Source organism: Haemorhous mexicanus, chromosome 18 (genome assembly GCF_027477595.1).
Source record: "Haemorhous mexicanus isolate bHaeMex1 chromosome 18, bHaeMex1.pri, whole genome shotgun sequence".
NCBI lineage: Eukaryota > Metazoa > Chordata > Aves > Passeriformes > Fringillidae > Haemorhous > Haemorhous mexicanus.
Window position 1 is genome coordinate 15,239,954 of NC_082358.1, and position 25,503 is coordinate 15,265,456.

Below are 25,503 nucleotides of genomic sequence, written 5' to 3' on the forward strand. Positions count from 1 at the left end.
CTGGGAACTGCAGCTCCCAAATGACTGAGGAGATGGAGCTTAGCCCTTGCAAAGATGAGTGAAATCCTCCTGCTTTCCTTCTCATCTCCTCTGGGATGCTCCAGATGCCTGCAGAGACAGGGCAGGATAGTTCAAACGGTAGCATGGAAGCCTTAAAGCTCTTTTCAACCCGGTATCTCCACATGGGTCTGCCCCAGGGGGCTCCCAACACCCTCAATTCTACAGCGGGTCAGGGAGGGGGGAAAACACTAGTCCTCTCGGGGAAGAAAAGGCGCTTTGTGGTTTCCCCGGAGCCTTTGAAAGGGCTCCAGGAGCTGAGGGACGTGCGTGCTGGTTGCCGGCCCCGCGGAGGGCCGTGGAACGAGGCAGCGCAGTTCAAACGCGCGGCCCCCGGGCCCCGCTACCTGCCGGGCGCTTGATTGAATCCCGCCTTTACGAGGCTGACACCGTAATCGGCTGCAGATGGTCACACAAGGTGGTCACCAAATGGTTCCTGCGCTAATCGCCCCCGCCCTCACCCCAGAGCTACCTGGCCGAGCCCGCCCGGCTTTGCGGGGGCTTTGGGTCCTGGGGCGTTAAACTGAGCGGGGGGAAATTGCTGAGCCTTTGGCACGGCCCCCCGGCTCCGCTGAGCAGCGCTGCTTGCCCGGGCGAGCACAGGGACCGAGCTGCTGCCAGGGCTGCTGCTCTGCCGCTTTCCTTCTGAAAATGAAATGGAAAAGAAGTTGCCCCTCACCCTCAGGCCCGGCTCCCGGGGGCATTTCTCCATCACAGAGCCCCAAAGCTCTGCAGGGGCAGAGAAAGGCCAGACAGGATCACCATGTGTGGAGCTGGCTTGAGCTGGGCCCAGGGGTGTCCTGGCCATGGTCCTGGACGCTCTGCTCACCCCAACACCCCTCAGGTAGAGAAAAAGAAATACTTTTGCAGTAGTAAATTGAGCAGCTGGTCAGAAAAGGAGAGATCTGGACTATTTTCATCACCCTGCTAAGGGACAGCAGCTGGTCCAGGGCTGGGCGGCACCTGGGGAGGCCCGAGGGGCGGGACATCACCTGAGAGCTGTGTCCCCAGGGCACACGGGGCTGGGCAGGGCGAGCAGCAGATGCAGCAGCAGCCCGAGTGCCAGTGGGCTGTGCTTTTGTGATTCAGAACAGGCAGCATTTCTTTTTTCCAGTGTTTTAAGGCTGCATTTGTGTTTGAATGCCAGCGGGATTTGTCAGTCGAGCCTAGGCTGCTCTCCACCCGGTTTATACCTTCCCTCGAAAAGCCTGGCGTCCCAGCCAGGCGCTGGACAAAGCAGGAGCACAAGGGAGAGCAGCAAAGCTCGCTGAGGAGGAGGTTTCTCACAGCTCTCACCGCCGGCCTGACCAATATTAGTTGAAGCCCATTGAGAGGGAGCTGGCAGGGGTCCCCGGTGGGTCCAGGGCGGGATGGAGCGAGAGCCTGAGCGACACGGGAAGGGGTCGGGGTCCCCGCGTGGTGACAGCCCTGGCCCACGGGGCGGGGACAGGGCCGGGCAGGCCCTGCTGCGGCTGCCAGAGCGGCACAGCCAGCCCGGCCGGGGCTGCGGGGCTGCCGCTCCCGGCGCACCCACTCCTGACCCTCCTTCCCAGCTCCTGCAGGTGGTCCCTTCCCAAAACTCACCTCTTTTCTCCCTTTCTTTTTTTTTTTTTTTAACTGTTTAGCTGCTTTTGCGGCTCCAGGATTTTATGGATGGAAAGCTGAAAGTAATTAGTGCCCCTCCCCCGCTTCCTGTTGGGAAAAGGAAGAAAAGCACACACAAGAGCAAACCCAAAACTTCCTGCCCTGCTTAATAATCGAGTAATGAGTCCAACTCGGCTGGGAAAGTCAGTTTATGCCGGGTGAGCTCTTAATTAAAGAAGGGCCGAGCAGCAGCTCTGCTGACTTTTACAGCCGCACACATCTTCCTGCTCCGAGCAGCCCCTGGGGGAGGCGGGGAGCCGGGGCTGCAGGGATGAGAGCCGGAGGGAGGACGCGTGTCCTTTCATTCATGGCTGGAAGCAAGGTCCGGGAGGTGGCACCGAGGAAACGCGGGCAGGACCAAACCCCAGGCCCTGGGGGAGGCAGGCAGGAAGCCTGGCTGCGGTCCCTGAAGCACTCCAAGTTTGGGGGAGGCTGAGAAGGTGCAGGTGGTTTGGGGCACTGGGCGTTTCATCCTGGGAATCCTGGAGGCAGCCTGGCCCTTGGTGGCCCCAGGCGGGGACAGCCCCTCCCGCGCCGGAGCTCTGCGGTGATAATGGGACGTGCCAGCTCTGCTGGTCACCCCCTGGGGCTGGAGGCGGCTCGGGGTCCTGCCGAGAGCCGGAGGAGCTCTGCCACCCCCGAGGGACAGAGCCCTGTGCTGCCGCAGGGACCTGCTCCCCAGGGCGTGCTCAGGGACACCGGCGAGCCACAGGGGCTCCAGCAGCGCCCTGGGGACACCAGCACCCACCCGGGCGGGCTGGGAGGGACAGGGCAAGCTCTTGTGCTGTTCACACGGAACCTGGAGATCTCTGCACCCCCAGCCCGCCCCAGGGCACAGCTGCCCGGCCCTGGCAGGAACTGACTTTTCCTCTCCACACATCCCCTCCGGCAAACGCCACTTTCTGGGCACCTGCAGCCAGAGGCCGAGAGCAGCGGCTGGGAGGAGAGCTGAGCCCAGCACCCGGGTCCGCACGTTCACCCCAAGCACCCACAAAACCCCATTATAAATTAACGATTTTATTGAATATCAATAAATTGTATATCATTATATAAAAAGTTTCATCAGTACAAAATTGTGGCACAAAAATATAAATACCAGTGTACCTTTGAAATGTAAACATCCTCTTTGTAATGATTCCATGAAAACAATTTCCAAAGAAAGATGCATTCAGGAGGCACCTGTCAATACCCATAAATAGGGCTTTTGGCACACACCTGTCGATGGACGGCCTTGGGACAGGCCACCATTGTATCAGCTGACAAGTGCCTGCTATTAGTCACAGTTCTCTTGAAAAGCAGTTGTTAAGAGTCATATTAACAGGTGCTTGAGTGCATAGCTGCTCTGTAAACAGGGCTGGGGTTTGAAATGGCTACCCCTGCCTTTCATGGACACTGTTAATCTCGCAGGCATTGCAAATTGTCATTGTGCTGGGGAGAAGCAGCTGCTTCACAACTACTGGGATACTGTATTATTGCATAGTTACACCTTCTACAGGCGGGTTATATACACTCGGGGTACGGGGGGAGTGTCTTGTCCTTCATTAAAAAAAAACTGGTTCTTAAAAGTTACCAAGTGGTTATGGTGTTAAAAAAAAAAAAAAAAGCCCAACAAAACAAAAACAAAACAAAACAAAACAAAAAACCAAAAAAAAACCAACAAACCCCCTCAACAAATCCAACCCAAAACCCCCAGCCCCCCAAGCTACATGGTCGCAGTGTTCAAGGGTGCAAGTCCAGCCCTGCAAGGTGCCGAGTGCCTCTGGCCGGGGGGCACCTGCCGAGGGGCTGGGGCAGGACCGTGACCCCCGAGTTTCACACACTCGGCACGGAGTGCGGGCCTGCACCCCCAGATGCCAGGCTGGGAGAAGTGGTCACAGCACCAAGCCTGAGCTCAGGAAGCTCTCAGGCACACGGTGGGGCTTCTTGGGATGCCCTGCACAGGGCCAGGAGTTGGACTCGATGATCCTGACGGCTCCCTTCCAACCCAGCATCCTTCGTGGTCGGGCTCTTGCATTGCACTGGAGGCACCAAGTGAGGAGTGTGAGGGTCCAGGGGCCAGAGGAGCAGCGTCCAGCCCGGTGCACACTGCAATGGCCATGGAGGAAACTAACTCCTACAGAAACTAGTAATAATATGGGTATTTGTGATGAGAGAGGCCTGGGGAGCAGAGTCCTCAGCGAGAGCCAGAGCAGCCCGTCTCCTCATGCTTGTGGAGCAGCGACATGCGGGAGAAAGTCCGGGAGCAGGTTTTGCACTGGTACTTCTTTACATCTGAATGGGTCTGCAGGTGGGCGCGGAGATTAGAGCGGTCAGCAAAGGCCCGGTTGCAGTGTGTACAGGAAAAGGGCTTTTCACCTATGGGACAAAGAGAAACGCTCCCAATTAACCAGTGCATCAACACATGGGGAATATCAAAGAAGGAGCCATTCATTAGCCAAAGTTTGTGCAGAGCACAGTGAAAAGAAGTGCTGGCTGTCATTGTTCGGGGGAGAGCCGGCTATGTACAGCATTGCTTGGGGGAGAACTGCCAGCTTGGGAATTGTGTGCTCCTGAAAAACCTTTCCTGTGAACCACGGAAAATTAATGCTGGAAAGATCTGCAAGTAGCACGGCAGTCGCACAGACAAACGAAGACATGATCCTAGTCGGCTGCGCGGAGCCAAGCGAGGAGCCCGCAGCACGGCAGGAAAGCCGAGCGCTGTGTGTTAATTATATCATAGCAGGCAGCGGCTGCGAGGCGCCAGCCCAGGGTGAGTGGAGCTATTTCCTCTGCCGAGCCCTGCACTCCCCCTTCTCCTGCCCGGCTCGCATTGAAAAGCCTGGCCAGGGTGAATTCCTCCCAGAAAGACTCTTTTGGAGGAAACAAATGTGTATGCTCAATTTGGAAAGCACAATTAAGTCTACCCGGCTTCCTTCAGCCATCATCTTTAGTACGTTAAGAGGGTGTGAAATCGGTGCCAAGTCACAATTACACCGTCCCACGGCCCCACAAAGGATGCTCGGGAGATGCTTTGTCGGGGCGGCCGCGGCAGCGGGGTGGGCTGCAGCTGCGTGCCCGGCCCCGCGCCAACAGGTGCCTCCAGCACCTGCCCGGGGCCGTGCCGAGCTCGGCCGGGCACATCCCGGAGCGGCCGCGCCCGCAGCGGGGCTCAGCACCGCCTCGGGACCGAGCGCTGCGTGGGCAGCGGGAGCCCCAGCCGGGAGCACGGAGGGATGCTTTGGGCACGGCAGTGCCCGGGAGGGGAGCTCCAGCAGTCTCACAGCCCACTTTAGGGCTTTTTTTTGGAGAAGTGTGTGCCGTGGCTGGAGGGCCGGCTCCGGGCAGGCCCTGCGCTCGCAGCGGCAGCGCAGATTTACAGGCTGGGCCTTGACCCTGCGCTCCGTTCAGCCAAGAGGATATTTAAAGGACATTTTCGAGAGATGTGCCAAGGGGGTCTGGGAAGACCTTATCTTCCCAGATAACACCCGGCCCGCCGATTCGCTGGGGCAGCGGAGCAGGGAAGCGGGAGGTGATAAGGGAGGGAGGGAGAGGGACGAGAGGGGACCTTACCGGTGTGCGTCCGGATGTGGCCCTGCAGCAGCCAGGGCCGGGAGAAGGCCTTCCCGCACATCTTGCAGACGCAGGGCAGCGTGTGGCTCCGGATGTGCATCTTGAGAGCCCCCAGGCTCACGTACTCCTTCTCACAGTACTTGCAGCTGAAGGATTTCCTGGCCTGGGCGTCGCAGTGCAATTGCTTGTGCTTGGAGAGCCCGGCGAAGGTGGAGTACGCCTTGGCGCACTGGGCACAGCGGAAGCGCTCGGCGGCAGCGGGGGCCGAGGCCGGGCTGGGGGGCCCCGAGCTCTTGCCTTCATCCTCCTCGCTGGAGAGCGCCGTCAGGTCCAGGGCGGGGGCCGCGCCGCCCGCAGCCTCGCTGCCCGGGCCGCCCGGGAACAGGCTGGACAGCAGCCCTGCGTCCCACACCAGGGGAGGGTAGTAGGCTCCGGGGCCGAGCACCTCGGGCGGGGGGATGACGGGCAGCGGGCACGTCTCGTAGAGCAGCGGGGTCGCCAGCACTGCGGGAGGCAGCAGCGGTCAGCGGGGCCCGCGGCGTGCCCGGAACGGGGGCGGTGGGGCCCGACCCACCCCCGCGGGCTCGTTGGGACCCCATCCCAGGTCATCCCTCGGGAGCCCCGCGCCGCACCCTTGAGTCGGAGGACCAAAGGGATCCCAGCCCCCCCACGGGAGCCCAGAGCCGCAGCCCGCCCCGGGGCAAAGGTGACCGGCCTCACACCACCGGGACCCCGCGGCCCTGCCCGCCTTGCCGCGAGGGATGGGGTGAAGAGAACCCCACGCTCCCGCCAGCTACCGGCACGGGGAGCTCCCCACGCACCCATGTGCGCCCCATGAGGGAGCCACCGGAGCCACCGACATCCCCGGGGTACCAGGGAGCTGCTCAGCATCCCGGGACACTGGATCGCGCGCCACAAGACGCACAAAACTGAAACGAACTAATAAATCCGCAACCCTGGAATAGTCGGTCAATCCCTGCCCGATCCTGTGTGGAGCCTTAGGGAGATCCCGCACCGAAGCCCCCGCCCCACGTGCACGGCCCGTCCTGTCCACGCACCAGCCTGGCTCTCCAGCTCGCTGTAGTTGGGCTTCTTGCTGGCCGAGAAGTGCTTCTTCACCAGGAACGAGCGCGGCATCTTGAGCCCCGGTGCCGCCGCCGCCGCGGGGCCGCGGAGCTGCCGCGCCCCCTGATATGGGCGCGGGGCCGGGGGCGCGGCTCGGGGCGGGCGCGGGGCCGCCCCCGGGGCCGCAGCCAATGGCCGGGCGGGACGGGGCGGGCACGGGCAGGTGTCGGCCCCGCCGCCGGGGCCGTGCCGTGCCGAGCCGAGGGGACGGAGCCCGGGGGCCGCTCCCACGGTGCGGCCGCGCTGCCCCCCGGTGCCAGAGTACGAGCAGCCGCTGCTGCTGATGCTGCTGCCCCAGCCGGTCCTGGCTTCTCTCCCGGGGGTTTCCCCGGGCCGTGCCCGACGCGGGCAGAGCGGCCGTGCGGGCTGGGGGAAGGCGCTGTGCCTGGCGGGGACCCCCGCACCCCTGCTGCCTGTCCTTCCCCTTCCCCACGGCTGTGGGCTGCGGTGCAGGGTGGGACAAGCTTCTGCCGTGCCCCGGTGGGACAAAGCCCTGCGGTGAAGCACCCTTCACAGGTTAGAACCCTCTGGGAAGAGGCAGTCACTTTTGGAGCAGCGGGATGGATCTGGCGCAGTCCTCGGTGACTCCCCCTGACTCTTTTCCACGGGCAGGGCGGGTCACACAGCCCCGCTCAGGCACTCGCTCCCAGTGGCTTCCCGCTCCCAGGGGCCATGTGCCCACGGGAAGGAGCCCGGGCACGGCCCGCGGGTGCTGGGGCAGAGATGGAGCAGTCAGAGAGCGCAGCCTGCGCTCCCAGCTCATGCCGGCCCCTGGGCTCACGGGGGGTTTCCCCGCTGGAAGGGCTCAGGGCACGGCTCCAGCCACCTGCTGCAGAGCCGCGCTCAGCTCCGGGCCAAGGCAGCTGCTGGCGGCTGCCGCAGGAGGAACAGGTCCTGCTGGGAATGCTCCTCCGACCCTGCCACTCGGAAAAGGGCCGTGTGCTGGCCCACTCGTGACTCAGCCGTCACACATCGCTGCGCCAGCCCCGTCTGACCGCATCTTACTGTTTAGCCACAACGACACGAAATGCAGAAGTGGGAGCAAAGCTTTCCACTGGCACGGCTGCAGCGCAGGGACTGAGCTCACCGTCAGCCTGTCCTCAGGGCAGGGGCAGCTCGGAAAGCCTGTCCTGCCAGCCACGCGCATCCTGCCCAGAGCAGACGCATTTGCAAACTCTTCCCCTGCAGCCATGTGCTCTGGCGCTGGATCATCCCTCTTTTGCTGCGAATGGCCCGTGGCTTTCGGCAGGTGTTTATCTGCAAAACTCACCCCTGGATCAGCCTGAAGTTCAGGAGGAAAAGTGCCCCGGAAGGCCTTGGGGGATACAACTCGCAAAGGTCAGGTGCTCCCATTCTCGGGGGTGCAGAGGGGCCGCTCCCCGGGAGGGGCGGGCCGGGGGCGGCACCGGGGCTGTGCAGGTGCCTCCCCCGGCCCGGCCGCTGCCCCCCCGCGCTGCTCCACCTGCCGCGGATGTGGTTACAGCGGGGACACTCGCACGAGGAACACAGAGAGGTGGTTTTCTGTTCTTTCTGAAATGGTAATAATCAGATCTGTTCCAACCACTGCGTGTGGAAACTTGCCTGTGCTAGGGGAAAAAACGAGATCAAGGGAGAAAGCCACCTGACCTACCTGTGCCTGTGAGCCAGCACGACAGGGGACAGAGAGCAGGACGCAGGGGCGGGGATGTTCGGCAGTGCTTCACGGGCTGGAAGTGGCAGTGAGTTTCTCGACCGTCCCGTCGAGCCCCAAGGTGCTCCGAGCAGACCTGCCAGCAGCCCGTGGCACAACTCCAGTCCCAGACACACCAGGACCGGCCCAGGGAGCTCACAAATACACTTCAACCACCTCCAGAGCAACAAGTCTGCTGAAAAGTCTCCTTTTTACTTCCCTGGCCCCAGGTCTCCATGAATATCTGGCTGCAGAGCAGAGCTCCTCCCGCCAAGGGAGGCTGTGGTGGGAAGAAGAGAAGCTCCGGCCATGGGACGGGGTGTGAACCCTCACGGCAAGGCTGGAGAAGCTCCCTGAAGCCCACGGCGGAGGGGGCTGGGGCCGAGCCCTGCGCCGGGAGGAGCGAGCCCCGCTCTCTCCGAGATGCAAGACCTCCCTCTGCCGTCAGCGGCCCCGAGCAGCCGCCGCCGCCGCTCCGGGCTCATCCCCGGGCACGGCACCCTCACTCACTGCACGGGGCACTCAGGCAGCTCCCAGAAGCTCCACGGAATTATTGTTTTAAACCCCAGCATCTGTAAAGACACAATAAACGTGAGAAGAACTAGAAGAGAGATCTAAGCCAGTAGCAACGACACCAATTTTTCACTAAGTGCAGAGTATTTTCTGGAGCTTTGGGGAAGGAGTCAGGAAGGTAAAGCGAGTTTTCATAGTGGTTTCAACATTTGTACCACCCAGAGAAAAATGTAATTTACCCATGAATTGAATGAAGCACAGACCAATGCAACTGTAACACAAAGCTGTTTTGCTGCAAAAACATCCCTCATTTGCTTTTCCATGACTTAACACAGCCTTGGTTGGTAATCCTTTGTGAGGTGGGCTCACCGTAAGTGTCCAGTACAGCTTGAAGAAAATTTGCTGTTCTCTTTCAGTCTGGTGACATGAAGACCTGGAATACAGCACTTATGCTTTGGCAAGATCTCGTTTCACAGCCTAAGGAGACCATGGGGATTTACCGCTGCAATTCCACATGGAGCAATGCCTGTGCATTAGGAAATTAATGCTGACAACAATTTATCACAACTATTAAGACCAGTCGTTGTCTGGAGACAAATTTGATAGAACAGCTCAGCTGCAAGCCCGGCTCCTCCCATTGTGTCTCTTTGTGCTAATTGCGCTCCTCGGGCTGACTCCTGGTGCCAGACACGGGGAATTTCACAGCTCCGGGCTGGCCCGATTGCATTATCGCCACAATGCGGCTGCAGGATCAGCTGCTGACGAGGCGCGAGCAGCACTGCGCCCTTCCCGGGGACACCCACCGCCTCTGGGAGCCCCAGCTGCTTTGTCCTCCATCAAGGCTTGCCCACCACCCAAAGATGAGCAGAGGCTGTGCAGAGCACGCAGGTGCCTCCCACCCCTGCCTTTAAATCCATCACGAGTCTCAGTCGGGCGTGCCCCAGCGAGTGCAAACACTCTGGGTGCTCAAAGGAAACACGAGGAGCCCGAGGGAGAAATGACAAGAGCTGACACAAAGGTAGGATTTTATAAATTAAATGGCCTTTATTTGTAACTTGTCTTCAAAAGTCAAAAACATGACAAAGTAATTGCTTGGAAGCTTCTAATTGCTCCTTAAACATTTTATCAGAGTTGCATGGAAGTGCACTTAGAACAGCAGCAGGAATCTGGATTCCTGGCAATGGGCATCACCAAACTGCACTGTGACCAGAGCCCAGAGATCCCCATCCAACCCCCATCACCTCTCTGCAGGCCAAGCACTGCAGTAACACCCCAAACACAGCACCTGCCCCACAGAACCAGGGGGTTCCACATCTCCCAGCCCCACGCAGGGGCTCAGGGTGGGAACGTAACAGCTCCTACCACGGGAAACACAAACCCCAAGGGCAGCAGAGGTGCCAGAGGTCTGGCTGAACCACGAGGTTTTAGCTGGAGCGTGTTTCATTATTTTCAGGGTTAGGCTGTGCTGCCGTCTGCAGAGCACGATGGGAGGAGCTCAGATCAATTAATTAGTACTCAGTTCTGGGGTGGTGCAGGCCCACTGCTCCAATTCCAACACTTGCATTGGACATCTCAGCACTCTGATTTACAGGTTCTGGTCAGGTGCCTCAGATCTCAGCAGCTCCACTTGAACTCCTTGAAAGCATCATACTAAAATTAAGGAACCTCCACGGTAAAGTGTAGGCTTGAACACAGAGTATCCACTGACTAGGGGCTGGAGCTGTCCTGCTTTCAGAGCTGTATTTCACTTTTCCTTGAAGGCTACACCTGGCTCTACACACACACTGCCCGACGGCAAACAATCCAAGTACAGCTTCAGCCACTTCAGGGACATTTCAATGAAGAACAGCAATTCAAAATACCTGATAAAATCTGTGATGCAGAAAGGAAGTACTATGCCAACGCCATGAATTACTTGTAATTTTCCCACCAGCTTCTCTTGAGAGATGGAAAACCCAAGAACATATATGAAAATTTTAGTTTAGATAGAAAGCCGAGGTATTGAAAAAAACCTTCTGAATTCCCCTATCAGCATAAGGCTTAAAATTACTAGGAAACCAGTTTCAAACCCACCGATTTAATCATAAAGCCAGCAATTTTGATTAATATTTGCTAAGATAGTTAAAAAATTATGCATTTTAACTAAGACCAACACTAAAGATCATTTTCCAGGCTAGAAATTATAGTAAGAGTATGGAGGAAAGTAATCATCATGCATAGAACTGAAGTATTTTGAACTAGTTTTTACACAGTGCAAAGATTTCCTAGGAAAGTTTGCAGTTTGCACACTCATACAGAAGATATGTTTTCCATACAGTTGGGAGGCTGCCTGTAAGGAATGAAACACTGGGAAACATTATGGAATCACAGGTATCAGAGGTCACTTACATGAGAGCTGGTCTGACAGTTACAGTTAGCACCTGAAGTCTCACTAAAGGGGAACAGAGCTACCAGTACACCTCACATACAATCACTTGAGATATGTAAATGAGATTGGGAAGATATTTTTTAACTAGTTCAGGCCATTCCATTTGGAATGATTTTGATTTTAGACAGTCAAATAAATACAACCTCCAAAGAAACCTATAGGCATAGGTAAAGGAAAAAGCCTTGGTTCCCATGTGTTGATCTACAGTGAAACTGAGTCTAAGCAAGTAGAAAAATGGGGCTGGCAGGGCTGAATGTCAGAGACCATGATACCAAAAGACTGAATGGTACAGAAATATCAAACCAGGATTTAAAACTGAGATAGGATTAAAGTCTTCTGTACTTCTGGATGCCTGAGTTAATCTTGGGATGTGCAGGGAGAACTGCAAGGATGCTGGGCATTTCCCCCTGGTGGAAGCTTGGGTTTGCAGTAAATCCTCTGGCTGGATCACTTATCCCGCAGAGAGCGCATCAAAACCTGCGCCATCATATCATCCTCATCAGCATCATAATCCTGGAAGAGAGCAGAGATACTGTCCCTGCAGCAGCCACGCTGCCCAGCGCCCCTGCAGAGCTGCAGGGCAGCCAGGGCACTGCAGAGCAGGGCCAGGGAGCCCCAGGAGCCCTGGCTGGGCAGCGGGCAGCGCACACCTACCACAAAGGTGTCGTAGGAAAAGCGATGGCGCCTCTGCAGGTGCTCCATGAAGTTGGCACTCCTGTAGTTGGGGTCCCCCCACGGCATTGAGGCACAAATTGGGCACACCTTCAACAGAAAAAGCCAGTTAGGTCCAATGCTTCAGTGCTTTAATGCTGACGGCAGAAGGGCAGGGACAGCGTGGGGGAGTGCAGCTCAGGCTTGTGCTGTCACTGTTCTGTTTGCAAAGGGATGGCAAATAACTTGCTGGGACATTGAATGCAAAAACCTCAGATAACCCTGAATAATTTTAATTCATGTCTTAGATCCCTGAAGTGGAATGGCCCTACTCTTCTCCCACGTTCTGAAAATCAGAATTCATTAAAGCCTCTTGCTTTAGAAGATTTCAGCCTTATTTCACAGTGGTAGGAAAGTTTCCTTGGTCTTCTCTGCAAAGGAAAAAAGGAACTTCTCTTCAAGAGAAAAAAGGAACTTTATTTTCCTGAAAAATCTGGAATTCCAAAAAACTTCCCAGAAAAATGAAAGTTTCCAATTCAGTTCCATATTTTGCAATTCCTCTTACATAAGAGGAAGTATCAGAGATAGATTACTACAATGATACACTAGTTTTTGCAAGCATTTCCCCCAACAGTTTCTAATATTTTCTTGCTGGAAACAAGGGGAAAAACAAGGAGAAAATTAAATGTCTGACTTTTTTAAAAAAATTCTATTTTATTGCTTAGCTGTGCATAATTAACTTTGAATGTGTGCCATTTTTCAAGGATGAAGAGGATGTGGCCCAGCTGCAGTGGGTGTGGAGACCAGAGAGCCACAAAAAGGTGACAGCAGAACCACACCAGGCTTAGAGGCATGACCAGCACAGCCACACTGACTGGACAGCAGAAATTACACCTACTTAATTCAAAAGTCTCTAACTCATTGTTTCAAAGGGCTTTAAGACCAGACTTCACTGCAATTGTTGCACCAAGACTTTTTATTACCACTTGTTTTGCATCCATGCTGTGCAAAGCTTTGCAGTGTTCAACCAGCCCTTCCTGATCAAAGTTCTTCTCGCTGCAGTACGGGCACGGGAAGGTGAAGCGGTTCGGGAAGCTCCTGGTGGGGGAGAAATGTGATTTACAAATACAGCTTATTCAAGGCAATCGTTTATGTGTGCAATGAAGGCTAGCTAATTTTAACAATCATTTTGTGAACTCCAAACGGTATTTTAGGGAACTCAATATTTAGACTGAGTTACAGTTTTTCTGCAAATGTTCTGAGTGCCATTTATCACCTTTTTCTCAAATGCCAGGGCACCACCCACAAGAATGCTCTGCCACCAACCCCCACTTCCCTCCTTTGTGGGTGAGTACAATCAGGAGACCATGGTATTTTAAAAACCAGCTGCATCTATAGAATGCCCTGATCTTAGAGATGTCCCAGCAGAAGCAGCAGAGTTTACCTGGGCACAGCCAGGTGCAGGAGCAAGGCTCAGTTTTTAACTACATAAAAACTAGCACCCAAACTGAGCAAAGTGGTAAATTCTGCTTTTACTTCAAAATTCTTTCTTGAGCCAGAGAAGCTCAGGAATTGAGAGCAGAGGTGTTACCTGGTGCTGTGGAGGGGCTCTTTAGTAACAGCTTTGACACCTTCCATGATGTAACTCTGGTACTTGGAGCAGGAGGCTGCGTGGCTGCGCATCTTGGACAGGTACATCTGTGCAGGCAAGAGCAGCACAGCAGGTGAGCCCAAACCTCCTGCACCTCCTGGCACTCGCTTAAACAACAGCAGCTAACATGTAACCCCCAGCAGCTTTCAGCAGAAGGGCTACAGCAGAAACTCCAAATACTTCGGCTGGCCAAGCAGAAAACTTTTGAGACTACAGGTCAGCTAAGCTGTAACTCTGCTGTCTGTGGTATGTTACCATACAACCCTGCTACAGCAGCCACGTCCCACTGCCACTTAAAATCAGCATCTTTCATTTTTAATTCATCTCCTGAAAAGGTAACAACAAAAAACTGTGGAAAGAATGTCAACATCTGGGTGCTGCCTATATCAAACACCTTCAGCACATATCTGAACAAACACTTTGACCTGATTTTGCAGAAAGCTGAGGAGGAAGCAGCTTGGTGGACACATCTCGTGTACTGAACTTCCAAACACTTTCATACTTTTTTATTGCAGCCGTTGCAAGTGGTTTCTGTCGTTTCAATTTGCTTTTCCAAGTCCAGGGCTCTGCTCCCAGGGGACAGGGTGCTGCGGCACACCCCACAGACTGGCTTCTTGGGCTTCAGGCATTCCTGCAGGCACGGCGTGCAGAAGCTGTGAGAGAGAGAAGGAGCAGGTGCTGAGACAGCCCTCTGGGCACCCGCAGTGCCCACTGCCCTTGCACGGCCTCTGCCCAAAGGAGTAACAGAGCCTTGACATTCAATAAAGAAGGGTAAGAAGCAGCTGGGCATGAAGGATCCCAGGCTGTCACATCCAGAATTGTTTGCTGTTGGACAGTGCTCTCTGCCCTCGGCTTCTAGACAGAATCATGGAATAGTTTGGGCTGCAAGGTCCCTTAAAGCCCATTCAGAGCCACCTCTGCCATGGAAGGGACACCTCCCACTGCCCCAGGCTGCTCCAAGCCCCAGTGTTCAGCCTGGCCTTGGGCACTGCCAGGGATCCGGGGGCAGCCACAGCTGCTCTGGGCACCCTGTGCCAGGGCCTGCCCAGCCTCACAGGGAGCAATTCGATCCCAACACCCAAGCTCAGCTTGCCCTCTGACGGTGTGAAGCCGCTGTCCCTTGTCCAGCCATTCCATGCCCGCATTCCTCAGGGGAGACGGGAAGCGAAAGTGGAAGAACACTGGCTTCCTTTCCTCCCGCTTTGCTTTCGTTTTCTCCCTTTAAGGCCGCTCTAGCCTTGTCCTGTCCTGCCCAGCCCCGCTGCCGGGGCGCAGAGCAGCGTGCGGAGCCCCTGCCCTCAGCCCCGCCGGGGCCCGAGCCGCGGCTCCTCCCGAGGCCCCGCAGCCCCCGCCCCAGGCCCCCGCCCCGGCCCCCGCGCCCCGGCCCGGCGGCGGGCGCTCACACGTGTCCGCAGGGGACGCGCACCGGGCAGTCGAACACCTCGAGGCACACGGGGCAGGTGAGGCGGGACAGCGGGTCCGGCCGCCGCTCCGGGGCCCGCGACGGCCCGCCCGCCGCCATCTTCCGCCGCGCCGCCAGGGGGCGGCCCTGCGCACGCGCGGCCCCGCCCGGCCCCGCCCCGCGCTGTGGGCGTGACCGAGCGTTGTGGGCGTGACAGGGCTGTGGGCGGGGCGCACCGGGCAGGCGGGGTCGCCATCCCCGGGCAGCAGCCGGCGGGCGGGGCCCCGTGCCGTGCCAGCGCCGCTCCGGGCATGGCGGTGCCCTAACGGCCGATGGTGTCACAGTCCGCAGCCGTTCCACGGCCGCTTTTCTCTCTCGGCTCTCCCCGGAGCACGGAACCGCCCCTGGAGCCCCGCCTCTCGCGCCCCGCCCCAATGACGTCACGCGGCGGAAGTTCTTCCGCCCCGCCGTTCACTTCCGGGCCGCCGCTGCCGCCGCCGCGGCCCTGCCCGAGCCGTGAGGGCGGGCGCGCTCCGTCCGCGGCACCGGCCGGGCCTCCGCGGCTCCGCCGGGGCAGCGCGTCGGGACGCGGGGCAGCATCCCGGGCGCCGGGCTCTTCCGGTGGAGCGGCGGCGGGTCCCGGCGGCGGTGCGGAGCGGTGAGGGACGGGACAGGCCGCGGAGCGGGGGCTTGGCCCCGGCGGGTGGGCGGGCGGGCGGCGCGGTCGCGGCACAGCGGGGGCGGCGGGGCGGCCGGGGGCGGCGGGCGCTCCCGGGGCCGGTGGCGCCGCGGAGGCCCAGGCGGTGCCCGGGGCTCCTCGCCCCGCTCTGCAACAAGTGTCCCGGGCACGGAGCGGCCCCGGGCACGGAGCGGCCCCGGGCGGGCGCCAGGCGGGCGGTGGTCCCCGGGCTGCGCGCGCTCGGAGCCGCTCCCGCGCCGCTCGCAGTCGCCGTGTCCGGGAGCCGTTCGGCCGTTCGCGGCCCCGGGCGCGGCGGGAACGGCTGCGCTGCGGGCGGAGGGCGCACCGTGGGAGCAGGGCGGGTTTGCCCTGTTGTACCCTGCTGCTGCCCAGGGTTTTGTACAACCCTGCGGTCAGAGCAGTCGGTTCTCTCGGGAGAGGTTTGGCCCTGGACATGGTTAGAAACGTTCTCTTATCTCAACAGCCGGCACTGGACTCTGCTCAGGAGTTTCTGTTCTCACAGCTCCGGGAAACGTTGGCCTTTGGCGTGAACACCTTGCGGCAAAGCAGCCTCGTTCCTCTGTGCGTTCTGCCAGTCGGGGAGCTGCTGAAACCTATATTTATCCGTGCCTGCTCGCATCGTGAGCTCTCCAGAGCCTGTAACCATGGATGTTGCTGCTGGGTGGGCTGCCGGCACAGGGAGGCCGTGCTGCCCGCGGCTCTGTGCTGGAGCAGCTCTGGCAGGGCTGCCAGGCTGTGCTCTGGCACAGTGTGCTGTGCCCTGGCTCGGGTGGCAGGCACGGGGCACGGTCAGGGCTGGCAGGGCTCTGGGAGCCTCGATGAAGGCTCTCCCATCACCTGGGGCTCCCTGACCCTGCTGTGCCTCACGTGTGGCCAGGAGCTGTGTTTGGTGGCTGTTGGCAGTGGGGATGGCAGGGCTGTGGTGCTGAATGCAGCTCCTTGCCAGCACAGGACCACTCCGTGTCCTGGGGGTGTTCTGCTGACGTGCCAGACAAAGATCTCTCTCTGCAGTTCTCGTGTGCAGCTCTTCTTGCCAAGGAACAGGCTCTGCTGTCTTTGTCCACAGACTTCATCCCGCACAACTTGCGGAGGAACGTGGGGAGGGAAGGGACTGCTCCTGGCCCTTATGCTCAGATGTTAATTTAGCACTCCACATTTCCTGTGATTCACAGCCTGTCTCTTGACAGGAGCGTGTGTGCCTTGGAGGAGAGGCAGAACTGCTGCTTAACTTTCCCCACACGGGGCTGGCACTGAGCACAGCCTTTCATCAAGGAATGTTAACTGCCAGGCTGCTGATTTTGTTGTTTGATCCCTGGCCTCTTGGTTGTTGCTATTTTGTGTTTTGGCTCCTTCAGTTAGGAAGTTATTTTCCTCTAACACGACTGGTGATCGGTGTTCTAGCAGCTGCAGTTAATACTGGGTGAAGAGTCTTTTCTGACATGCTGTTTGAGACTGACTACATCTGAAACAGAGCACTGAATTCTCCCAACTCCTCTCCCCTCAGGTCAAGAGCTGGTTTGTCTTTTCATGTAGTAAACAAAGCCTGTGGTCTGCTTTGTGATCACAGGTTTCTGAGGCATTGCAGGAGGAGTCTGTTGGCCTGTGAATTACCTTGCTCTTGTAAAGCAGCATTTGGGAGATTCTTTTGTCACCAGCTATTTCAGCTCCGTGTGTGAGCTCAGTGCTCTGGAAATGCAGATCAGTATAGCCATAAAAACAACCATCCCTGCAAACAGAACCATACCTGACAGAGGCACAGAAAGGGTTTTACTCAGTTCCCATAACACGGCTGAAGGGGGCAGGTGTTTCTTGCTGAAAAGATCCCAGTGGTGATTGCAGCTGCCAGCTTTCAGCTGGAATTTGGGCTGTGGCTTGCAGCAGGTGGGAGTGGGTCCTGAGAGGTGGCTGCAGAGCAGCCCCAGCTGCACTGGGGTACCAGCAGGAGGAATGTCAGTGAAAATGTTAGCAATCAAAAGGCAAAGTCAGTAAACCTGCTCAGCCTGGGGACAGTCCTGGGCCACAAGAGGCGAGGGGGAAAAGCAGACGCTTTCACAGAATGGGCAGGGACCTGGAAAACGGGTGGGGAATGGTGTTGGAAAGCAGGACAGTGGCATTTCTGTGGCTCCTGTGCCTTTTCAGAGTCCTGCAGAGGCTGTGAGGGAGCTGCAGCTCTGTGACCGTGTTACAGAGCCCCGAGGGGCAGGGCATGTCTGGGGTGTGTGCACCTGGCATGACTTGTGTTTGTTTTCAGTTTTTATTCCAGGCCAGCTGCCATTGCTGAAGATTCCTAACGCCAGATACCCAACCCACTGCCAAATAACCATGAACGAGAGGAGGTAGCTGCCCCCAGCGGAGGGAAAATCTGATTTCAATGGATACAAAATATAAAGACGATTTATTTAGGAAGTATGTACAGTTCCACGAATGCAAACTGAATGCCTCTGACAGCAAGCAGCGTCCTATTAACGATGAGTACTTGCGGGTGGCAGCAGCAGCCTTACTTTGCCTTCCCAAAATTGATCCCTTTTATAGATTCCGGTTGATAAAATTTTACGAGATGGCTGAAAACTCACTGAGATCTGTGAAATCCTCAAGTTTACATTGTCTCCATAGTGCATTCAACATGCTTGAGACAGTTGGGATTAATCTCTTTCTGTACCCCTGGAAAAAGGAGTTCAAAAACATTAAGGTAAGACTTTTTTTATGTAGCCATAGTGAGAACGTGATTTATTTTTCTTTCTGTTAGTGCATTTAATTTGTTTCCTTTAAAGTCTTCTCTTTTTTCCATTTATAGCATTTTATATTTATATATATTTATATATATTACAGTAGGTAAACAGAAGCCATGGGAAAGTTCCAGTGTAAAATAAGTGAAGTTTGAGAGATGAGAATATCTGATGAGAGTATCCCCCGAGCAGAAGTACAAGCACTTTCTGCAATTAGAGTGTGTATAAAGTAGGAGAAGAACTTATTTAAGGTTGTTGTTCAGCCTGCCCTGCTCCACTGTTTCACTTTTACTTGGGGAGGCTTTCACTGTGGTGAGTGGTCAAGCTGGATTTGAGCTGACTGAGTTTGATTTGTCTTGCCACAGCTGTTACTGGACACAAGTATTAAACCCAGGGCATGTGTTCAAGTGGGTGCTTTGCTGAGGTTCCCACAAGTTGTATGATAATGCTGAAAACAACCCCTTTCTGCAAAGGGGTTGTTTTCAGAGTACCTTTGATCTGCTTGTCAGTGCTCAGTTCCTGATGTTTTGATTTTAAGGTGCTTTCAAATGTATCTACCCAAGGCAGGTTCCCAGAGGGAAAAGTGGGATCTCACTGCTGTTATTGGGTGCTGCAGTCCCATTGGGAGCTCTCTGCAGTTGAGTTTTGTGGTTTATCTTTTGCCTGTGGTGGGCAGACTGCTCCTGCCTGCATTCAGAACAGGCTGGACTGGGCTAAGCATATCCCTCAGGTGTGCCGGATGCTGAGGGGATTTCAGCTTGCAGAAACTCATGTCTGTGCTTTTGGGGCTCTTTTAGTGGAAGTTTAAAAATTAAATTAAATAAAGCTAACATTTGAAACTGCATAGTACCAGTACACAAAGAAGGGTGCACCTGAAGCATGTTTAAAGCTGAATTGGACTTTGGCACTCCTGCAGTAATTCTGAGTTCCTGTTAGCTCCAGCTTGTCCCTGCATGGGGTAGTTCCCAAATCCTGGCCTTTTTGCCTTTCATGGTAGACTTTTGTAAATTCAAACATGTCTGGTATGGATTAAAGTTAACGTCAGTGCAGAGCAGAGTGATTTAAATCACCAGGGAGGACATTATGCTAATCAGGATTTTAAATTGAATGAAAACTCTCCTACTTTGAATTTCCCTCATGTGGAATTTCCATCTGCTGAGCAGGAGGGATGCAGAAATGGAGCTCATCTTGCCAAGGCAGTTGCATGTGTTCAGAGTTGTTATTGTTGTATTTAATTATATGGTCTCTGTCGCTGAATTATCTGAACATCTCGTCCACCACTGAATTTGTAACCTAGTTTTCCTTTTATTGCCCCGGGCCCCTCAGACCTACACTGGACCCTTTGTTTATTATGTGAAGTCTGCTCTAACGGAAGATGACGTGAGGCAGATTCTGAGCTACATGGGCTACGTCCAGGAGCTGGGAACGACGTTTAAGCTCAAAGAGCAGGTCGACGCCATTCAGGTGAAAATGATTTCCTTTGAGCTCTTCCTGGCCAAAGTGGAATGTGAGCAGCTTCTGGAGATCCACCTGCAGGTGAAGGACAAGGGTTACTCCGAGGTGGATGTCGTCCAGGAGCGCAAGAGCAGCAGCGAGGACGTGCGGGGCTGCTCGGAGGCCATGCGGCGGCGCCTGGAGTGCAAGGAGAGCCTCAACACGTCCATGGCGCGCATGGTGCTCCAGAAATCCGCCAGCGAGCGCGCCTCCAAGGACTACTACAAGCCCAAGGTCAGCAAGCCTTCCAAGTCCGTGGATGCGTATGACAGCTACTGGGAGAGTAAGAAACCGCCTCTGATGAGCTCGCTGAGCCTCAGGAAGGAGCCGATTTTGGTCGATGCGGAAGATGACATTAAAGATGAAATCATCCGTCCCTCGCCCTCTCTGCTGACCATGTCCAGCTCCCCACACGGCTGTTCAGATGAATACTTGCCAACTTCCTCTCATCACAATGGCATGCTAAGAACAAATGTCCCTTACAGCTCCTATTTTTCTGCTCAAGAGGACTTAGATTTATATACTGACCCTGATTCTAGAAGCGTGTTAAATTTTAAAAGACAAGATGCTATTAAGCCTGATGTATGGCTGTTAAAAAGCGATGCCAACCCTGTTTACCACAAACGCACCCACCTAGCCAAAGAGACAGCTTCCTCCAAGTGCCAGAACTGTGGCATACCCTGTGGCGCTTCTGTCTGCCAGAAGTGTGACGGCCTGTTCGGCTCGAGGCAGGAGTACCCGGCAGTGAAGCAGAGCTCCTACTCCATCAAAGCCCTCCCGAGCGATGGCTTGTCTCCTGCCTCGGCTCTGAGGGAGAAATCTCAGTACACGTCACAGACTCAGAGCCAAGACAGAGCTGCTCAGTTCGGTTCCAAGCCCAAGCCTTCGGGCTCGTCGCGCTGCGGCTTCTGCAACCGCTCGGGAGCGGCCAACACGTGCACCTTCTGCTCCAAGGTCTCGTGTGACTCCTGCCTCAGCGCCTACTACTACGACCCGTGCTGCAGGAAGAGCGACCTGCACAGGTTCCTGCCCAACAACCAGCTGAACTACAAATCGTCCCAGCTGTCCCACGTGGTTTACAGATAGACTGGAAGAGTCTGTTTGGGAAGGGAAGGGAAGGGGGAGAGGAAAGGGCTATCCTAACTAATGTTCTGACTCCACACTGACCTCTTGCCAAAATCACATGTCCAGATATTTGGAACCATGGTTCAGTGATCAGGTGCCAGTTCTTGATTTTGTGGCTTCACAGATGCTGCAGATCCATTAGATTTCATGCTGCTATAATTTAGATAACTCCTAAATGAGCATTGCTTTTTGACTTACATGGGGGAGAAGAGCACATTTTTCCTTAAAACTTGGCAGCTGTTGTATTTTTAAAAAGTGACATCATACCTTCCTATTATATCATATCTTGCCCAAATAAAACCAGGCAGTATTTGAAAATAAAATCTGAGAATTAAGATTCTCGTTTTCTATGAGTGATGAAACCACTGCCAGTTGTTGATAAAGTATGACTTCAAAATGTGCAGGAAATATGAGAATGGCTTGTTTTGCCAACAAGGACTATTTTTTGATGTGTGTCTGCATTTCTTGATCTCCAAAATGCAAACACCGTGACCTCTCTTCCTTTTGTCTTTGTTTCCTCCTTCTCCCCTTCTCTCCTGGTTGTTTATCTCGAGCTTATATAACCTGAATCTGGAAAATATGTGCTTTATTTTCCAGTGTTGCCAATATCATCCTTCTGGGTTTCGCTGTATGGTATTTTAAAGAGGTGATCTTGTATCTGTGTCACTCAGATGATGCCTGGAGTTTTGTCCTCTCAGATGAGTGTCCATTTTCTTTCTGTTGCACATGGTTTAAGTACTGTTCTTTGTACTGTAAATAGGTGATTTGGAAACAGTTTATTTTTAATAAATATTTAATATGTTGAGTTCTTAAAAGTGGTAGAATCATTATAACTATGAAGTCTCTCTGGGTTATTTGTTCAGGTGACTTTTTGTTTTTCCTTGTACTGTATTTCATAGCTTATTTTAGCCACTGTGGCAGAATGATGTTCTTGGCTCTGATCAGTTCTTGGGTTTTAATCTGACTTTTTTTTTTCCCTCTGATAAGGCTGGTGCTCATCTGAGTGGAGTCTTGTCTAAGAATTGCAGGATTTTGCTCTCAGTGCACGCTTTTTCTTTGTGGTTATGGAAATTGTAAGTATCAATGTCCTGCTTGCTCCCAAATTCACTGCCAATCTGTCTGTAGTGTAGTCCAGCAAGTAAAGCCCTGGCCTGGTTAAAAATCAGAGCTCGTTTGTGACTCCTGTTCAAGTGAACCCATTGGTTATGGATGTGAATCAGATGATGACCTTTGTCTCTTGCTGTAGCACTTGGGAACCCTGGCTGAGAGCCAGGACTCCCTTGTGCTGGGCTCTGTACAGTTTGACCCCCAACCACCACCTGGTTATAAATAGACTTTAGTTTTTTATTAAAAGAAAACCTGTAAGAATCCTAGCTCCCTTATTCCAACTATAGCTAGTTAGCACAAAGTATCAGGCAGTCTAATCTGATGTGCAGAATTAAATGTGTTTAAAATATCTGTAAAGAACTCTAGCTGAAATGTAAACTGTAGTCCACTTTGCACTGAAATTATTCACTTTAGGGTTTTTAATCACTGTTAGAGTCTAGGCTTCTCAACTTCAATGTCCATCACTCCCTGTGTGACAGGAACATGCATGAATGATTGTTTGTCTTACATTTTTTGGGGTGGGAGGGCTTCAGGTAGGTAGAGGGGAAAATTACATAGGCTAGTGTTGTAAAATAGCTAAAATAATTTAGCCATAACTGGGTGTCAGAAGCATTATGGAAATAAGATGAAACCTGGGTCTTACAGAGGGCTGAGAACAAAAAGTTACTGTCCAGTTTGCACTAAGAAACAAAGTGAGCAAAGTGTGTTTAACAATCAGGGAAATTCTGAATCAAGGGACTGCAGCTGAGCGTAATGTCAAGGGCAAGTACTGCCCTGCTGACCCTGAGGGTTGGGTGAATATTGTTTAAGTGAATGATTTTAAGGTTTTCAATCTTGTATGTTTTTTATAAATATATATATATATATAAATATGACACAAATGTAGATACATTATGTATATAGTGAAGAATTTAAAAACAATTTTACTATTAAAATGCAGTCTAAGGGTGGTTTTAATTTTGGTGGTTATTTGGTTTTTGTTCACCTTCTGCAGTTTCATGCCTGTTTGGCTGCTCTACAGTGTATCTTCTAGTTCACCAGTTCAATTTCCATATGGCTCCTCACACTACAGTGAATAACTAAAACTGTGATGCCACGTAATTTTTATGGTGACCAGGGCAGGGGCTATACCTGCTCTGAAAAAGAGAAGTCCTCTGTATATATGTCATGGAATCCTGTAGTACAAGCCTGTGTTGAATTGAAGTGATACCATGCTCTATTTTTGTGTATCTTACTGTATGAGGTTGCTGTGATTGATACAGTAAAATATATGCGAATTTAAAATGCAGGTGTTTTGCATCTGATTTGTTTAATTTATGTTTTGAAGGAATTTAAAAATAAAGAGGCCTTTAAGAAAAGGCTTCACTCTTTTCTTAAAGTGGCGTGTGCATGTAGCTGTCTGTTCCCAGGTGCGTTTGCATGCCGTGAGCCGCTGCTCGCAGGGCCTGTCCATGCGGGGCTGCTGAGACAAATCCCCCCTTGGTTTGCAGCCTGAGCAGCATGACTCAGTGCTCATGGAGCATGTGAGCCGCTCTGGCAGCAGTCTGCAGCAGGCTCAGGTGGGGTGGCAGCAGGCTCTGGGCCACGTGGAGCTCCCTCCGTGGATCCCAGCCTTGGCTCTCCGTGGCGTTTGCCTGATGAGCTTCCCGAGCGAAGCTGCATCTCCCAGAAGATGTGTGATACTGCTGAGGTACATTTTGGCACTTGAATTAGGCCTTCTGGCTCCCTTTGCATCCTGCTGGCTCTGGAGCAGGAGAACTCCTCAAGTTCCAGACGAAATAATTCCTTTTGTTTGCTCCTTGTGTTAAAAAGCATGTCAGGTGAATCCTGAAGTGCCCATTCTACGAGTGTTTCATGGTCTGCTGCGGTTGCTGGAAGTACCAGGGAGGATTATAAAAATCAAGCTCCAGGTAACTAAAATGTTCTTGCAGGAAATCTTGCCTCACACCGTGATGCTTCTTGAGCTGACATATTTCTGGTGCATATAAAACAAGCCTGTAAGCTGTCTTGCTGCCTGGCATCTCTGATTACAGACCTCTAAGCTTGTTTGCTGCTTTGGCTTTCAACAGAAGCTTAAAGGTTCCATACACGGTTAAGTAGTTTAGACTTGATGATTTGAACTGACAGCTCCTTCAAGTTATTTTCTGGAAGATGACTGTAGGTTACGAGTATTTAGTGCACATTGCTAACTATGCTGTAGAATGTTTTTAGGGGAAGAGATTCACCTTTCCAGTATTTGTTTAGAAACAGGAGCTAATCTGAGCATGGTAATAATTGATACACTGCCAGAGCAACTGGGAGAAAAGCAGGAGGTGACTTTTGATGTACCTCTCATGGCTCTGAAATCAGAGTGAATTAGGCCTTCTAGCATGATCATTACCATGGTTATCTCAGCAGCAACTGGGTTGGGGTGCAAATGTACCTGTTTGTTATTTCTGAAGGGTGTTCTGTGATTCCTTCTGAAAATCATGGACTGTGGCTGTGTTTGTCCAAGACTGTAAGTACTTTTCTTTTTCACAGTTGATCATATTCCCCTGGGAAAGGTTTTCTGTAACCAGTCTTGCCAGTCTGAAAATGTAGGGGCATGGGATCAGTAACTGAGGTGGTTTGTGGTTTTGTACTCCTGCACCCCACTGTGAAAAACCAACTTGGGGCAATGTGGAAATGAAGAGGATGCAGCACATCTTACAGTGCTGGGAGGAAGGCAGAGGGTTAAGGCCCCTGATGAGGCAGCAGCTCCTTTGCCTCCCAAACCCTGCAGACAGCCACAGAACAGGCTGCTCCATGCGAGGAGAGGGTAGGAGAGCCAGGGAGCAGCTGCTGCACATCTCTCTGTGTTTGCCGAGGGGCTGCTCCGTGGGCACCGGGCTCTGCGCTGGCACAGCCTGGCACGGTTTGCTCTGAGGGCTCTGTGGGCAGCGAGGGCTGCAGTCCCTGTGCCAGGGCAGCACTGGGCACCTGCCTGCCCCCAGCGCAGAGCCCGGCTTGGAGAGGCAGCTCTGCTCCTGGGCTCCTCTTGGAGCTGTGGCACGAGCGAGCTGTAGGAAGGGTTGAAGGGTTGGTGCTCAGAGTGGGCACTGCCTACTGCCCTCCTGCCACTGGGACGGGCTCTGGGAGCCTCCTGCACCGTGCTGCCAGCCCTGGGATGGGCTCTGGGAGCCTGCACCGTGCTGCCAGCCCTGGGATGGGCTCTGGGAGCCTGCACCGTGCTGCTCATCCTGGGACGGGCTCTGGGAGCCTGCACCGTGCTGCCAGCCCTGGGATGGGCTCTGGGAGCCTGCACGGTGCTGCTCATCCTGGGACGGGCTCTGGGAGCCTGCACCGTGCTGCTCATCCTGGGACGGGCTCTGGGAGCCTTCACTGTGCTGCCAGCCCTGGGACGGGCTCTGGGAGCCTGCACCGTGCTGCCAGCCCTGGGACGGGCCCTGGGAGCCTGCACCGTGCTGCTCATCCTGGGATGGGCTCTGGGAGCCTGCACCGTGCTGCTCATCCTGGGACAGGCTCTGGGAGCCTGCACCGTGCTGCCAGCCCTGGGACGGGCTCTGGGAGCCTGCATGGTGCTGCCAGCCCTGGGACGGGCTCTGGGAGCCTGCACCGTGCTGCCAGCCCTGGGACAGGCTCTGGGAGCCTGCACCGTGCTGCCAGCCCTGGGACGGGCTCTG

At 54.4% G+C, this 25,503-nt stretch overlaps 3 protein-coding genes across 4 annotated transcripts; 1 reads left to right on the forward strand and 2 right to left on the reverse strand.

Annotated features, from left to right (window-relative positions):
• Positions 1–2,702: 2,702 nt before the first annotated feature.
• Positions 2,703–6,406, reverse strand: SNAI1 (snail family transcriptional repressor 1). Its single transcript, XM_059862814.1, has 3 exons — positions 6,309–6,406; positions 5,251–5,754; positions 2,703–4,056 (listed from the first exon to the last, which is right to left on the reverse strand). The coding sequence occupies exons 1-3, from the start codon at positions 6,385–6,387 to the stop codon at positions 3,875–3,877; spliced, it is 765 nt and encodes a 254-aa protein (XP_059718797.1). The 5' UTR covers positions 6,388–6,406; the 3' UTR covers positions 2,703–3,874.
• Positions 6,407–9,576: 3,170 nt separating this feature from the next.
• On the reverse strand, positions 9,577–14,834 carry RNF114 (ring finger protein 114). The gene is made up of 6 exons (XM_059862480.1): positions 14,691–14,834; positions 13,790–13,940; positions 13,228–13,334; positions 12,620–12,734; positions 11,640–11,747; positions 9,577–11,498 (listed from the first exon to the last, which is right to left on the reverse strand). The coding sequence occupies exons 1-6, from the start codon at positions 14,807–14,809 to the stop codon at positions 11,433–11,435; spliced, it is 666 nt and encodes a 221-aa protein (XP_059718463.1). The 5' UTR covers positions 14,810–14,834; the 3' UTR covers positions 9,577–11,432.
• A 360-nt stretch (positions 14,835–15,194) lies between these two features.
• Positions 15,195–23,125, forward strand: SPATA2 (spermatogenesis associated 2). 2 transcript variants are annotated; one of them, XM_059862419.1, is made up of 3 exons: positions 15,195–15,347; positions 17,641–18,078; positions 19,442–23,125. In XM_059862419.1, the coding sequence occupies exons 2-3, from the start codon at positions 17,761–17,763 to the stop codon at positions 20,693–20,695; spliced, it is 1,572 nt and encodes a 523-aa protein (XP_059718402.1). In that variant the 5' UTR covers positions 15,195–15,347; positions 17,641–17,760; the 3' UTR covers positions 20,696–23,125. The 2 variants fall into 2 exon arrangements, with proteins under 2 accessions (XP_059718402.1, XP_059718404.1); XM_059862421.1 differs by lacking the exon at positions 15,195–15,347 and having other exon boundaries at positions 15,722–18,078.
• Positions 23,126–25,503: the final 2,378 nt, after the last annotated feature.